This window comes from Protopterus annectens, chromosome 5.part0 (assembly GCF_019279795.1).
Source record: "Protopterus annectens isolate FY-2018-M chromosome 5.part0, PAN1.0, whole genome shotgun sequence".
Taxonomy (NCBI): domain Eukaryota; kingdom Metazoa; phylum Chordata; order Ceratodontiformes; family Protopteridae; genus Protopterus; species Protopterus annectens.
The window spans coordinates 877,080,471-877,097,709 of NC_056735.1; the positions used below are offsets into that span (position 1 = coordinate 877,080,471).

The 17,239-nt window shown below is 34.7% G+C and overlaps 1 protein-coding gene across 2 annotated transcripts in view; it reads left to right on the plus strand.

The window, feature by feature from the left end:
- The window catches only part of XRRA1 (X-ray radiation resistance associated 1), a 1,524,348-nt gene that overhangs the window by 1,043,852 nt on the left and 463,257 nt on the right, over window positions 1-17,239 (plus strand). For both annotated transcript variants that reach the window (XM_044072671.1, XM_044072672.1), the window contains one exon: window positions 4,587-4,892. In XM_044072671.1, the coding sequence (XP_043928606.1) occupies window positions 4,587-4,892 (306 nt within the window). The remainder of the gene's footprint in view (window positions 1-4,586; window positions 4,893-17,239) is intronic.

Consider the following 17,239-nt stretch of genomic DNA (forward strand, 5'->3'; position numbering starts at 1 on the left):
ATGGATCCCCACGAGTGGAAACTGGATCCACAAGTCTTCAGCATGATAACAAGGACCTGCGGATGTCCGGACATAGACCTATTTGCCACCCCTCACAACTACCAACTACAAAGATTCTGCACAAGGACTTATCACAAGCAAGCATGGAAAGTGGATGCACTCTCTTTCACTTAGAAAAATAACAGTATATGCCTTTCCTCCTCTGCCTCTCCTCCCCAAAGTACTCCTCAAGGTCAGACAAGAGAAACCAAAAATGATACTAATTGCCCCAGACTGGCCCCGCCAGCACTGGTACCCAATCCTAAAGAGCTTGTCTCACTGCCCAGCCAGGACATTACCTCAAATGCCTCACTTATTGACCCAACAAGACAGTCAGATACTGCACAGCCAACTCAAAACCTTAAACCTGGTGACATGGCAGATAATATAGCCTCTCAAGACTCACCTCTCTCTAAAGCAGTGATGGATGTCATATTGGAGGCCAGGAGGCCTAGCACCAGAAAATCTTATGCAGACAAATGGAAGAGATTCTGTGCTTGGAACCAAGCACAAGGTATTGACACTATTGTTCCAAATATTCCTCAGATTTTACAATACTTAACTGAGATGCTGGATAAAGGCCTTTCTTTTTCATCAATTAAAATTCATGCTTCTGCCATTTCAGCTCATTACAATACATAACCACATATATTTTCACACCCCTTACTAAGGCAGTACCTCAGAGGGGCTAAAAACTTAAGACCTCCAAGGAGAGCACTAATACCTGCATGGGACCTCAACTATGTCTTGGAAAAGCTCACACTACCTCCGTTTGAGCCAGCCTCTGCAGCTGACATAAAATTCTTATCCTGGAAAACAGCTCTGCTCCTAGCAATAACCTCCGCTAGAAGAGTCTCAGAGTTACAGGCACTCATGGCTGTGGAACCGTTTATCATTTTCCATCCAGACAGGGTTTCGCTGAGGACAAACCCTACATTTATGCCTAAGGTAGTGTCCAGTGTGGCCCTTAACCAAACAATGAATTTGCCTACTTTTTATCCAAACCCACAGAATAAGGGTGAGAGAATTCGGCATTCCTTGGAAATTCACAGACAGCTACGCTTCTACTTGGACAGAAATATAGCTTTCAGAAAGACTGATCAACTCCTAGTGGCATATGCTGCAGCATCACAAGGAAAACCTATCTCTAAACAGACTAGTTCTAAGTGGATAGGCCATTGCATTCATTTCTACTATTCACAGCATGGCAAAACAGTGCCTAAGGACATTAGGCCACACTCAACCAGAGCAGCAGCCACTTCAGCAGCCTTTCTCAGAGGAGTACCAACCAAAGGTATCTTAGAGGCTGCAACCTGGAGTTCAGTGCATACCTTTACAAAGCACTACCACTTACCTCTCTATTCTAAATCCAGGGCAGGCTTTGCCACTGCAGTTCTGCAGGGCCTTATAGCCTCTCCTAATCCTATTTTGCTCCAGCCTCCCAACCTTAGCTTTGGGATTCAACCCAATTGTAATGACTGCAACAGTGAAACACGATGAACATAACACAGTTGTGTACCTACCATAAATGTAGATGTTCGAGTGTTTTCACTGTTGCAGTCCAGGTTACCCTCCCTCCATGCCCCCTTTTCTTTGCTGGAATTTATCTGTACTTCTCTATCCTATACAACCTATGTGGTGTATTTGCTTGTAGATGAAGGAAAAGTTGTTTTATGTGCATGCATGCTTATTGGCATAAATTAGCCTACCAATTTTGGGGCACCTGACATCTGGGGCAAGAAAAACTGAAGAAAATGGCGTCGGCTGCATCTTTTATACCCGTGGTGCACTGACGTCAGGGAAGAGGTGACAGCAACTGAAGTCAGACTTAGACTTTGGAATTCAGGCCGACTGCGGGTAGCCTGCCAGCAGGATAACCCAATTGTAATGACTGCAACAGTGAATACACTCAAACATCTACATTTATGGTAGGTACACAACTGTACTTTCAACACTGCAGTCTTTTTTTTTGTTTGCAAACAGTTCTTTTCATGCTGAGTGGATGTTATGTTTTCCGGCTGTGTAAAGAACCGTTTAATATATACTAATAAAAAAATAGTTATTAAATATGACCACTACTATAATCCAATTTTACCAATAGTACAATGGCTAAAATAGTTTTGATTATGCAGGTTCTTCAGTATATAACCCTTGTTGTCAGAAGGCAGTCAGTCCCTTTTTATGTGGTATTAGGACTCAATCTCTGAGAATTGTTACAACCTTCATAACTTCACCCAACCAGTTTTCTGTTCTGGACCTCTGGACTTCCAAGCCATATCAGCTGCCATTTTGGGTAATGCTTTGTTCACAATCATATCTGTTACTTCTACCCCTCTCCTGCTCCGAGAACAACTAAAAAATCTCCAGAAGTTATAGTGTTCTCAAAAGTTATTAACATTAAAATTGAATGTTGGTCATTCTAAGGCAGAGGCATAAATCTAGTCTGTAGTCCATGGGGCTAGTTTGTAGAAAAGTTTCCACATCATAGTTGTATGTAGGTCACAAATACATTGCTAATGCATACTAAGCAGAATAATACAATTTATGCCACTAATAGTGAAACTGAGACCAAGATATGGAGACTCAGCAATGGCAGTGCTCTCATAGGTAATAAGAATGCAAACTCAATCAAATTGCCCATGAGTAAGTTGCTGAAATGGTGGACATGTTTGAACAACATCATTTGTACTGTTTTGTTCAGAACATTTAAAATAAAAAAAACATACCTGTTACAGCAACTATCAATGTGTGCAGACAGGCATACTAACATGTTATTCTCCACAGCCATCACACCATATCATTCATCCAGTGTTCCACTGTCAGAAAGGGGTTTTACTCCAATGAAAATTCCCCCATCCAGAATGCAATGTAAATGAATGCTGGTACTGTTGTGTATGTATTGTGGTATAAGACCTCATGATTAGCATTGCCAGCGCATGTATACCTGTGTGCAAGTAACTTTGGTCCTACTCAGCTGCCTTTTATCTTGCATGCCTATAGGTTATATATTGGTACTGATATGGATACCACAGTGTGGCTGAAAAAGCTGTAAGCATACAAAGCACACAGTAGTGTGCATCATTAGAATGTGCAATAAACCTAAGCTGCCTACATTTCCCAAGCTGCCCAGTGTAATGAAATGATTCTGTTCCTGAATCTCTGCCATGACAGTCACACTCACACTCTCTACACAGGATCCACTGTGCATTCTTTGTGTGGTAGACTGTACCTATTAATGTCCGCACTTAACAGAAATTGTCTGGTTCCATCCATAAAGGAGTGGAGCCATGAGTAGGATGCAGGTTATCCAAGCTCAAAAAGTGTCCCCAGCCACCAGAGGAAGCTGTCTGGGAGGAAGAGGAATGGCAGTTCCTTAGACCGCTTGCTTCTTCCTGGGGTTTGGGGGGGATAAATTGTATATCTGAGGAACCGCACAGTAACTGTCCAGTATCCTGATGGAAACCCAGACTTATGATTTAGGTGTGTCTGTCTACAAAGGAATAAAATGTCTGAGGAAGATACCACTCGTGAAGTGAACGACTCTTCCTTCTTATGTACATGTTGCGCACCAACCCCTTTGGTGCTACCTGAAACAGTTAAGGATCAAGTCTTGAGAAAGCCCCCCCCCAATGGCTGCCTGACTGATGGCCCTGAATGGCAGAGGCTATTTTCCTGGTGCTGGGAATAACTTTTACTGGAACAAGTGATCAGCTAAGCATGGGACCAATGTTCAGTGAGTTTGAGGAAAATATCCATTTTGCTGAACTGAAACTGCAGTTAAAATAAAAATGTTTCTTTTTATATGAACACATTCTTCAGATCTACTGCATTCTTATCTCCCTTTTGGAAGATAATTTTTTCTCATCTTCTTCTTTATGTGGTGTGAAATAAATGTAATACTTCTACATAAATATAACAATAATCTATTCAGTGACTTCATAGGTGTTACTTATATAAATATGAGTTCCAGGTAGGCAACAGCTCTATAGTATCAGTGAGAGCAGACAGGTGGGGAAGAACAGTGTAGAGTACAAGCCATAAACTGCTTTAAAAATTCTAAAGAATTATACCATGCTTTAGAGTTGCCTTAACTACTAGAGATGTTCAAGACCAGCAAGTAGGCAAAGATTGGTTGTAGAAAATCATGTTGTGAAGTGTATATTTTGATAAAAATAATGTTACTAGCTTCACGGGATACTATTTGTGATTTTAATGCTTGTTTGAGTAACCCTCTGTCCATATTATACATTATATATGCAAAGTGATTTTGTCCAAGGTGAATGCAGTACATCACCATTTCCTGAATTTCCCAAGACTGTGGAAATAATTCAAATATGTTAGCTTGTCTGCATATGTTGTAAGATCTGTTACACTACAGGGTCTGTCACAGTTTAATTAATCATTTTATCTTAGAAAACTGTTATCAGTTTATCAGTATTTTGTGATTTGTAAACAATTGCAATCTGTTCATTTTTTGTTATGGAGTCATTGATGCTGCCTAGCTGCTGAGATACATATACTGCCTCTTTTTCTTTGTTCCATTTTAGGTCAACAGCCATATCCCAAAAGTCCCCAAACAACCCTTAATGTTGGAATCATATCCTCTGCCTACTTTGATTGGGAAGAGCTTAAATTTTGGTGAATCTAAAACCTTTCCTGCTAATCATCCAAATAGATTGCCTTTACTGGAGCCTCTTCCACAAGCTGGATATTCTTTTGTAACAGAAAAAGACAAGGAAACTGAACAACTATTACAAAATGTGGATAACATTTGTAGACAGCCAGGAAGACACAGTCCTGCAAACATACTAGAAATGGGCATTGAGGACACAGAAGCATTCTTTATGACACAGGTTAGTATGGTTTTACTCACATGCTTTTATTCAGTTCTGTTCAGATATGTAGCAGAAGGGAAGATTAAAACTTTACTGTAAAATGTTCACCACACAGGGACATCTGTTACAGCAGACCATACAAAAATGTATGTCTTGGGTAACCTATGTTGTTGTTCTGTAGTATTGTAACTGTATACAGTTTATTTATTACATCATAAGTGGCTGCCATCTTAACTCTCCTATGCCTGCTGGAAAACAGTCCATTTTATTTCCATGTAGTAGGACTTGAAATTACCTATCTTTGAGTAATATAAAATTAAAAAAAAAAATCTTACTAATATGTTAACCATTTAAAATCTTGAGACCTGCATTGTTGAATCGTAAAATGCGGAGACTGAATTGCAAAAGTGCAGACTAGTGCAAAATTGCTATTTTTGGGCTATTTCCTTTTCTTTGAGATATGGCGATCTCAGGGTTAGTATATATAAGTCAGAAGCATAGCTAGCTCAACAAGTGCCCTGTGCTGGTTCCACAAAATAGCACTCTACTTCCTCAGTTCTTCAAGTGGTTATCACTGGTGGACATGCATTTTTATTTTCAAACAGTTGGTATACATATTTTGAATATGGAAAGATAGTAAATAAGGAAATTTTTGATCAACAGTTACAGGACTGTTTAAAATCATAGTCATGGAGTTTTCATTTGACCTTCAAGCATAGATTCAGCAATAAAGGGGCCAACAAATTTCTTAAAGAGGTTGAAAAAGATTTTATTAAGTTAAATACATTACAATGGGACACTTAGTTTTTTTAAGGAAAGTCTCTTAGCAAGAAGGGTTCCTAGAGGCTTGTATTTACTAAAAAAAAAACTATGCACAAATTTTCCAACACCGAATTTATCAAAGATTGGTACACAATCAATGAAGAGACTATATTTATATGAGAGTCTTGATTTGCTTCACCAGTGAGCTCATAGATATATTAAATTCCACCATTGATAAGAATTTGTTTAATTTGAAAGGTATAGTGATAGCTGAGTCATTTATTGCTATATTAAATAAAGTGTTCAAATAATCTGACAAGGAAAATGATCTACCTATGAAGAGTAAATTTACAAAGTTTACTAGAGATTACAGTGACTACAAAAATACAGTCATTGATACTCTCCTACATGGGGACAACCAGAGCTCATTGTGTGTATATGGTGACAGCATTTGGTAGAAAGCAGCGTGCTGGGCAAGACATGACCTAGCAAGCAGACCAAAATGGGAAATCAAGAATTTTTACAGGGCAATCAATCAGTAGCCCTGGATCACAGTTTTAAAGGACAGAGGTTTCCACACAGGTGGCAAAGGTAAAGGAGCCAAGGGCAGATGATTTTTCAACAGAGGTACAAGAATTTCTGTTTTCTGTTTTTGATCCAGAAGTCAGGGCAGTCAGGTTTTTAATTATCCCTGGATGTGAACAACACTCAGAAGAAAAAACAGGATGCACCCTAAGTATAGGGAATGGAATTTTATTGTATTCCCTATAATTTATACTCAGGGTATGCTTATGTCATCTACTTCTGAAGGAGCTCATTTAGCTATAGATAATAATCTAAAGTACTGGTATCAGCTGATATCTGATAATAAAGTTAAAAATCTAGATTTCTTAAAACAAGAATTTGATCTAAGAGAAACTTGCTGGTTAGAGGTTCAGATCTTTAGACAACATCTCATTGATAGAATAGATCTAATGTCTATAACAGTTAAAGAATCTATTCCAAAACTGATTGATTACTTGATAATAAATTTACAGCATAAAGTTTCTGATAAAGGTAAACTTTCATATATACATAAAATTATCAGACAAGAAACTTTTTACAATGTAGATTCATACTGGAATTATTTCACCTCTATTAATGGGGACCCACCAACTCAACAAGATAAACAATATATATTGGAATCTGCTTATAGAACTACATCTTCCATTGTCTGGAGACTTTATACATGGAAATTTTTACATAGATCTTTTATACACCTTTGATGATGAATAAAATTAATAATAAAGATAATCTATGTAAGAGATGTAATGTAGAAATTAATGCTGACTGGGCTCATATGTTTTATGACTGTATGAAGTTGAAAGAATACTGGAAGTCAATTAATGAATTTTTGCAGGCTCTTTTACAGATAATTTCATTATTTCTAAGTCTCTTATATTATTCAACACACCTGTACCTCAATGTGTTAAAAGATTAAGCTTCCCTTGTTATGGTCTATCCTAGCAGTGGCTAGGAAAATAATAACTAGAAATTGGATTTCAGATACACCTCCTTCGTTCAATGAATTTAAAAATGTTATGAATATAATGTGTCATATGGAAATAAGCACAATTAGAATGAGAACAACTAGAAAAACATCACATTTTATTGTATGGGATAATTTACAAAATTTGTTAAAAAAATTCTAATTTCAATAGCACAGTATTTTAGTTTAATTAATTGATCTGATTGTAGTGGATGTCTTTGTAAATACTTTAGTTGTTTTGTTGAATATTATAATAATACCTATTTTTAATTATTTGTATAAAATTGTTATATTTCTCTTATATGTTAAAACAATAAACTTGTTTTGAAAAAAGAAGAAAAAACAGGAGTTGTGGAATTATGTGAATCCAATGCTTTTGTGCACACAAATGGATTAGGTTCAATCATTAAATCTTGTACATCCTCAACAACTCCAGGGTTATTAGAAGCCATTTTAGGTACTTTTAAGATATTCAATTTGACATTATTTGCAATGATTTACAATTAGAAATTCTCAGACAGGGTTTGGGTTTTGTGCCCACATATATAGCATCTCTGGTGGAAATTATTTGAGACTGTTTACCTATAGGGTAGATTTGGCAATTTTATTCAGAAATAAAATGGAGGATTGTGAATCCAGCATATTGCATAAGATCAGTTTATTCATACCCAGAAATTTGGATACTGTTTTGAGCTTTAGTCTGAGACTTTGGGGTTCTTGTGAAAACCATGAAAGAGTAGAAGTTTTAATTTGACTAAAGACAAGTATGAAGCATTGTATATACTTAAACAGTAAGCATCAATCTATTATGAAGGCTGATATGGGGGACTGCTACAGCTGTAGTAAATGCCTACAAGTATGAGCAGTGAATGTTTTCACTTTTGAGTAATGTTGAGGCTTACAAAATGGTGCAAATCCAAAGTATTTGCAGCTTATGAAATAATTTAAGATGAAAGTGGCAAATTTTTTGTTTGATGGCTGAATTGATAAGGAAACATCTGATTGTTAGAAGATGATTGGGCCTAAGACCCCTATTATGTTTGGGATCCCAAAGATACATTAGTTGACAATACAGCCATCTTTTTTGTCCTTAGTCACAACAAGTGGGTCTAAAACTATGACTTTTGTCATCTTTGTTGAATCTTGCATTCAGAAAGTTTTTTGGGAAGTTCATTCTTTATTATTAGATACTGTGACTTTATTATGTTATTACAAAATGTTTTGGTTATGGATTCTGATATTTTGGTCACTGCAGATAGAGACAGTTTGTATACTGTTATGCAACATAAATTAGGGTTAGTTTGGGTAAAAGATTTTCTGTGCAACACATTAACAGACAAACTGATTCATATATTGATAGCAGGATTGCAGATTGTGTTGTACAATAACGTTTTCTCTTTTAATGATACATATTTTCAGTGACAATAAGGGGCTGCTGTGGCCCTGAGTTACACCAATTGGTGTTAACAGTTTGGGAACAAGTTAACATTTATGAACATCCATTTTTTATCATGTTAAAATATATGTTCATTTTATTGACAACATATTTTTCATTTGGACTGCAATGACATCTGAGTTTAATTTATTCCAAGACATTTTGTGCCTTCTAAAGAATTTTTAAGATTCAAGTTTCTTAAGCTTTTTAATGAGATTATTTGTTTGGGTCTGTGTATAGCTAAAGATGTACAGAATGGTGTTTTTAAGATAAGATTATATCACAAAGAGATAGCTAGCAGTGCATACTTGCAATTTGATGATGTGCATCCTCAGTACATTAAAAAGAACATAATTGGGGGAGTGGCTAAGATGGCTAACTGAGAGCAGCAACAGGTGAAAGCCCTATGAATAAAAACTATCCTCTGACAGACAATATAATCAAAAAACATAAAATTTGGAGTTACATGTTAACTAATTTTATTTGCTAATATTCAGAGAAAAGATTTATTACTTCAAGTTCTTCAAAAGTTGTCATATTTCTGTGAGAATTTCAGCTGTGTGGTTAAAAGAGAAGACACTTCACCATGAACCACTCAAGAAATGGTACTCAGGAATCATGTGTTAAAAAAGATATTCAGTCAGTAATATTTAATATACAGGCTGTATTACTTAAAATGGAGAAACTGAATACCAAAATAGAAAGTTTCAAAGAAGAGTCCAGAAAGAAGATGAAACATTTAGAAATTCTTATGAAACAACAAATTGCGCAAATCAGCAGTTTAGAAGAAGCTTTAAATAATCATGAAAGGATAACTGAAGATGAGTCTCAGACTGAATTTCTTTTAAAACAAAATAACTGGTTCATATATAAAGTTGATAATTTAGAAAATAGACTGAGATTAAATAACCTTAGAATGTATGGTATACCTGAAAAGAATGATGGAGACGACATATAAAACTTCTTAACAACCTGGCTACATAAAACATTTAATTTACCTGAAATTTTATCTTTTTGAATTGAAAGGACACATAGATCCCTAAGAGTGCATTCAAAGAAGGAAAACTCATCACCACATTCAATTATAGTTAAGTTTAAGTCCAGCTAAGGAAAAAGATCAAATATTAAAAACAGCATGGTTCACCTCATCTGTTAAAATAGGTGAATGTGTTGTCAGATTTGACAATGATTATTTCAGTAAAGTAATGAGTAAAAGAAAATCCTGCTTACTGTTGATTAAGGAATTTAAAAAAGAACAATATTAAAGCTACTTTGGTGTTGCATACAAAGACCAAATTATTTCTTTCTACAGGAACTAAAATATTTTGACAAAGTGGATCAGACATCCACTTTTGTTAAAATAAAATTCTTAATAATACTGAAGGAATGGATGAGAAGAGTATATCCCTCAAGAGACAGAGTGAGCCGAATTCCTGGAAGTCTGCTAAACTGCTTTTGAAATTAAAAAGCTTAAAAACGTGACTTTTATTCTCTGATAGCAGGACTTTTATATTTTTACGCAATAGATTTATCCTTTAAGTAACATGGTTTTTATTGGATTTTAAGCTTCAAAACATATGTAAGTATGTATTTATATTTTAAGCTAGAGCACTTGTCATGATAAGGAATATAAATGGTTAATTTTACTGTTTTACTGTGTGTACAGTGAAAGCATTAATATTTTTCATTTAGCTAAACTTATAAATGTATTTCTAAATGTTAAATAAATACTTCTGTAATGTCATCAAATTATAACTAATATAATTGGTAACGTTAAGACTATGTAAGGTAAGAATTATATTTATTCTTTTTAACTTTGCTTAGTATGTGCATTTCTGGGTTAACTGAATGTCATATCTAAGTAATATGCTAACTAGAAGTGTTCAAGTGCTGGTGAATTTTCTTTCCTTTCTTCCTGTGTAACACATTCCTTTCACATGCCATGTATAAAGCAATTAACACTTAAAAAATAAGAACAAAAGAATGTTCCAGTTGTATAAAAATGCTCGATTTTTACTTCCCTTGCTTCCTGCCTGCTCCTTGAGATGTTGTGAAGAAAATCTAGGTCAAAGTTCATCATTGATGTCTGTGAAAACAAAAAATAACTTTCTCATTTCTTTTTTAAGTATATATGTGTGAGAAATCTACTCAAAATAATATATTTTTTAAATATTTATTTTAAAGTGATAAATTGGTAAAACAAAAGCTATAATAATGTTTTATATTGAGCTGTTGCTGGCAAAGAATTTGCTTACACTTTCCTGAATGTTAATAGTTTATGTTGTAGTATTATTAGCTCTAACTGTACATATTATTGGAAATAATTAAAATTAGATGTTTGTTCCTGATTAAACCAGTTTACATGAAATAAGAAGAATGATAAACTTACAGAGGAAATTAGTAGCTGCCATGTGCAGTGAGTTGTCATTTTAACATGCTGTAATCAAATTCTAATGTCAGGATGTGAAGCTTAAATCGGAACAGCAGTTAACAATGGCTAAAATCACACATTCAAATTAAACAAGCAGGAATTGTCCTATATATAGTCAAGATTACTTGTAATACTAGAATTAATAAGAAGATTAAACAGTTTATGAATAATATGCAAATGCACAAAGAATAAAATATCTACTATGTAAGATTAATAAAAGAGCAGTATCAGTAAGTTAAAAAATATATGCACATACTGTAATATCTAATAGAGAACGCTGATGATTAAATAATTTAATAGGAGATTTTAGAAATACAAGTGATATAGACTAAGGTAGAATATTTGTGGGCATATAAGACAGAAAAATTATATTTAAATAGCATACTGCTTTTAAGAAAGATATGTATGACATATGCCTACATATGGCAGAAAAGTAAATGTACAAGATCTCATATAATTTACATAGAAAAAAATCATATACAGATATTTGAAAATATTCTGAAAGCTGAAATTTAAAGCTTGGTCATTTGAACTTTGAAACTTTGTTTCATATTATGTGTTAGACTCATAAACACTACGTGAAATAACTAATTTTATAAGTCAAACATGAAATTTGAATGTTATATTGTTGAATCAGTACATCCATTTTGATAGGAAGTAAACTAGATTTCTCAATATACAGTGGATATAAAAAGTGTACACACCCCTGTTAAAATGCAAGGGTTTTGTGGTATAAAAAAATGAGACCACAATAAATCATTTAAAAACTTTCCCCACCTTTAATGTGACCTATAACCTGTACAATTCAATTGAAAAACAAACAACTCTGTTAGGGGAAAAATATTAAAAAATTAAAAATGTACAATACACTGGCTGCATAACTCTGCACACCCTTAAACTAACACTTTGTTGAAGCACCTTTTGATTTAATTACAACATTCAGTCTTCTTGGGTACACACCTGCCAGCAATTAAAGAGACTCTAATTAACCCCAAATAAAGTTCAGCTGTCCTAATAGGATTTTCCTGACATTTACTCAGTTGCCTGCTACAGCAAAAGCCATGGTTCGCAGAAAGCTTACAAAGCATCAAAAGGATCTCATTGTTGAATGGTATCAGTTAGGAGAAGGGTACAAAACAAATTTCCACAGAATTGGATATACCATGGAACATAGTGAAGACAGTCATCAAAAAAGTGGAGAAAATATGGAACAACAGTGCCGTTGCAAAGAACTGGACATCCATCCAAAATTGATGAAAAGACAAGACAAAAACTGGTCAAGGAGGCTTCCAGTAGACCTAAATCAAAACTGAAGGAGCTGCAGGAATTTCTTCCAAGTATTGGTTGTGTACAATCTCCCGTATTCTCCATATAGTTGGACTATGGGGTAGGGTTGCAAGACAGAAGCCTTTTCTTACACAGAAAAACATCCAGGCCTGGCTAAAATTTGCAAAACAATACATCAAGTCTCTCAAAAGCATGTGGGAAAATGTGTTATGGTCTGATGAGACCAAGGTTGAAGGTTTTGGCCACAATTCCAAAAGGTACGTTGGGAGCAAAAACAACACTTTGCATCACCAAAAGAACACCATCCCTACGGTGAAGCATGGTGGTGGCAGTATCATGCTTTGGGGTTTCTTTTTTTTTCAGCTGGAACTGGGGCTTTAGTCAAGGTGGAGGGAATTATGAACAGTTCCAAATACCAGTCACTTTTGGCCCAAAACCGTCAGGCATCTGCTAGAAAGATGAAGAGGAATTTCATCTTTTAACATGACAATGACCCCAAGCATACATCCAAGTCAACAAAAAATGGCTTCACCAGAAGAAAATTAAAGTTTTGGAATGGCCCAGCCAGAGCCCAGACCTAAATCCAATAGAAAATCTGTGGGGTGACCTGAAGAGGGCTGTGCAGAAGAGATGACCTTGCATTCTGACAGATTTGGACTGCTTTTGCAAGAAAGAGTGGGCAGATGTTTCCACGACAAGATGTGCCATGCTGATAGACTCCTACCCAATAAGACTAAATGCTGTAATTAAATCAAGGGGTGCTTCAACAAAGTATTAATTTAAGGGTATGCACACTTACGCAACCAGCTTATTGTACATTTTTTATTTTTTATATTTTATCCCCTAACAGATTTGTTTGTTTTGCAACTGAATTATACAGGGTATAGGTCACATTAAAGGTGGGAAAAGTTTTGAAATGATTTATTGTGGTCTCTTTTTTTATATCACAATAATCTGGCATTTTAACAGAAGTGTGTACACTTTTTATATCCACTGTATTTCAACCCAGGAAGGGAGAATGGGGGTTTAATTAAGCACACTGTAACTTTTGAATACAATATAGACTATAAATGTTTTTTTTTACTCCATAGAAATGGCACGACACTCTCTTTGTCCTCGGTAATATAAATATTGCTATGAAATAGTTTAATAAGCTAAAAGATTTTTAAATATTGTGATATTTATCATATTAAGAGTGTTACACAATTTTAAGATATAGACACTTGTACTTTTAAACTTAATTCAGAGCTTTTGTTAGATCTACAAAATATATATGTATCTTTTAGCATGATATATATATATATATATATATATATATATATATATATATATATATATATATACATACATTGATTTTATTTTTGTATAATAGTTTAATATGATAAGATTACCTGTCATCTGTAAGTTTACACATATATTTATCTCTTCAGGTTTCACACTGTTCTTCTTACTTATTTAGAGCTGTAGTTATACTAATGTTGAATTATTGAATAATATTGAAATGTTTAATGAATGATTTACTACTAGAAACAAAACACTACCAGCAGTGGCCAATAATACGAACACCAGCACAAATAAAGCTAACTCAACTTTATTTAAACAGGATAAGAGCTTTCATTATGCTACAGCAAAACTTTTTCAGACAAACAATTCAAAAACATCACCTGTTTAAATGCCTTAGTATCATGTGACTAAAACCCATCTTATACATCTTAAAGAAATATCATAATTTCATAAATATAAACATAAAAAATAACATATAAAAATATCTAAACAGCATTATATAATACTCACTGTTGCCCAAATCCATTTAAAATTATATAAACACCAATAAATTAAAAATAACAATTCTTACATAAAAAAGACTTCCTAATTGTCCCATCATCTAGATCCAACCTTCAATTTTAATAAAGGACCAATATTGGTGTGTTCATTTAAATCAGGCCATACATTAGAATTAAGGTCCAATTACCAAAAGAGCTCCCTCAGCTCGACCCATAATGGCCATGGACCCCCCCCCCCCTTATGTGGAGAACTTTCAACAGCAAAGAATTTAAAGTGGTGTTGTAGACACTCAATCACATGTTTGGCTAAGGCATTATTAGTTCTCTTATTATGAATATCATATTGCTGCTTGTATATTCTCTCTCAGAGCCTACACTCTGTCTTTCCCACACAAAAATGTTTACATGTTTGGCAAAGAGCCACATATACCAAACCTCTGCTCTCACAATCAAGCTTCCCTTTTATTAGTACTTTTCTATCTCTAATAATTACACAGTCACTTTCAAATATAAATTTACAATAGTGGCAGTGCCACATTTCCGATTGCCCAAAAAAACTTTTACTTCAGTTGTTTTTCTCTCCATAATAGTCTCTAAATTATTAGCCTTTTTATAAACTAGTTGGGGACTGTCTACTAACCTTTTGTAAATGCTGTTAACCTCCTTTATAAGTATCCAATTTCTATTTTGTATGTTCCGTATTCTCAAACTGTTGTGGCTATATGTAGTTATAAAAGCCATAGGGAAATCAGAACCCATTTTTTCCTCTCAATGCCCATTATAATGCATATCATTACTCACTGGGCTTCCAATCTCCAGGGACAGTAATGGGGGAAAAAAATCCCCATTTTCTTTTTATAGGTAACTTCCTGAATAAGTTCCTCAACCAAGGAACGAGGGTACCCCCTTCTCAAAAACATATTTAAAAGTTTATTACATTCATAATTAAAATCATTATCCAAAGAAATTAATCATGCAACATGAACCAAATACCCCTTAATGACCACTAGAAGGGGTGTCCACTGGAAAAATGTAAAGAAAAATTAGAATAGGTTGGTTTACAAAATATCTTGGACACAAACCTATTCCCCCTAATATATTTTTCAAGTTGAACATCCAAATAAAAAATACACATTTCTCCTATGGTATAATTAAAACATAAAAAATCCATAGAGTTAATATAATCAATAAAATCCAGAACATGGTACTTATCCCCCTTCCATAAAATAAAAATGTCATCAAGGTAATGTAAGTACAGTCTAAAGTTAGATAAAAATGAATGTCCAAATAAAAACCTTGATTCCTTTTCCAGCATAACAGTGTTTGCAAAGAGAGTCCCACATGGAGACCCCATGGCCACTCCCTGTTTTTGTAGGAATAATTTACCATCAAAAACAGTAAAATTATTAAAATTATGTCCAACAATTCCTCATAGACACTGATAATATCTTGAATGAGTCCTTTTTTTACTAACTAATCAGTAAACCATAAAACCCCTAGCTTTTGTAGGATTACAGTATAAATATCACATACATCAATGGTCAAAAAGTGTCATCCTTACTGAACTCTAAGTCATTAATCTTTTCAAGAAAATGCCATGAATCACAACAAAGACAGTCCTCAGCACTGACAATTGCTTTTAACCTACTATCCAGAAATCAAGTGCATGTACTCATGATTGAACCCCTCCCATCTGCAAATGGACGAAATGGAGGTCTTGAACGTCTTTATGAAGCTGTGGGTCTCCAAATATAGTTGGAATCAAAGGGGAGGGAAAGTTTAAAAAAATTAAATGTATTCAGTGTAATTCTCCCCTCAATGAAGATGTCCTTAATTTGTGTCCCAATTCGGTAATATGCCATGTTCATTTCATTTTTTGATACTGGCTTATAGGTATCACTTACCAATAATTCCATCATTCAATGATGGTAATCAATGTCAGACATTATAACCAAGCCACCCCCTTTATCTGGTTTCATAACCCTGACATTTTGTCCTTTTATAAAAGTAATAAAATCTGGTTCTTCTCTAGTGATGTTAAATAATCTTCTCCGTTCCATTACTTGAGCCATAGTATGAATATCAGTTTCACATTTTCACAAAAAATACCAGGATTGGCTGCAGGTGGGATTAAATGTGCTTGGCAGTCTTGAGGGATCTAATGAACCCTCAGAATCTTTAAACAACAGCAGAAGATTTAATTTACGAATATATAATTTTAGATCCATAAGGACTTCCGGCACATTAACACTCTTGGATGGTACAAAACTAAGACCTTTAGCAAAAAGATCAACCCCAACATCATCAATTATAACATCCAAAAATTATAGGTATTGAAATCACCGTCTTCGTTGTGTAAAATATTATGTCCACCAGTAAGGGAAACTTCAGATGAAAATGGAAATTCAGCATTGATGTCATTTACCTCCTGAAAGCCCTCCATTGGGATCGTCTATGGTTCTGCCTCAAGGATTTGTTCAAATTCCTCTTTTTGATATTGGGGGGGGTATATTCCATTCCCCAGTTTCCTGGTTTGTTGGTTCTTCAATCATTTAGATCTTCGTAATTGAAAATCTGAACGTCCACCTTCATTATTACCTACAGGCCTATTCATTGGTTCCAAATAATCCCCAGAGACATCCACCTGAATCTGGTTATTCCCACAATAGTTAACACCACCAGGGAATCTACTACCCCACTTTTGTGAGGTAGGAGGTTCAGGATATGCACTTCCATTCTGATAATCCACTCTATCTCTTTCAGTCTTCCTTAACTTATTTGTTTTTAATTTTTGAAGCTGTTGGTCAATGATACTAAAAATCTGTGAATGTTCAATATGAAATTTTTTGTACCTAAGATAAGATGGAGTGTAGGCTCCAAGAGAGAATATATGAGCACCAATATGATAGTCATAATAAGAGAACTAACAATGCCCTAGCTAAACATGTGAACGAGTATCCAGAACACCACTTTAGATTCTTTGTTGTTGAAAGTGTTCCACATAAGAAGGGGGGGGGTCCATGGCCACTATGAGTCAAGTTGAGGGAACTCTTTTGGCAATTGGACCTTAATTCTAATGTATGTCCCGGTTTAAATGAACATCAGTATTAGTCATTTATTAAAATTGAGGGCGGATCT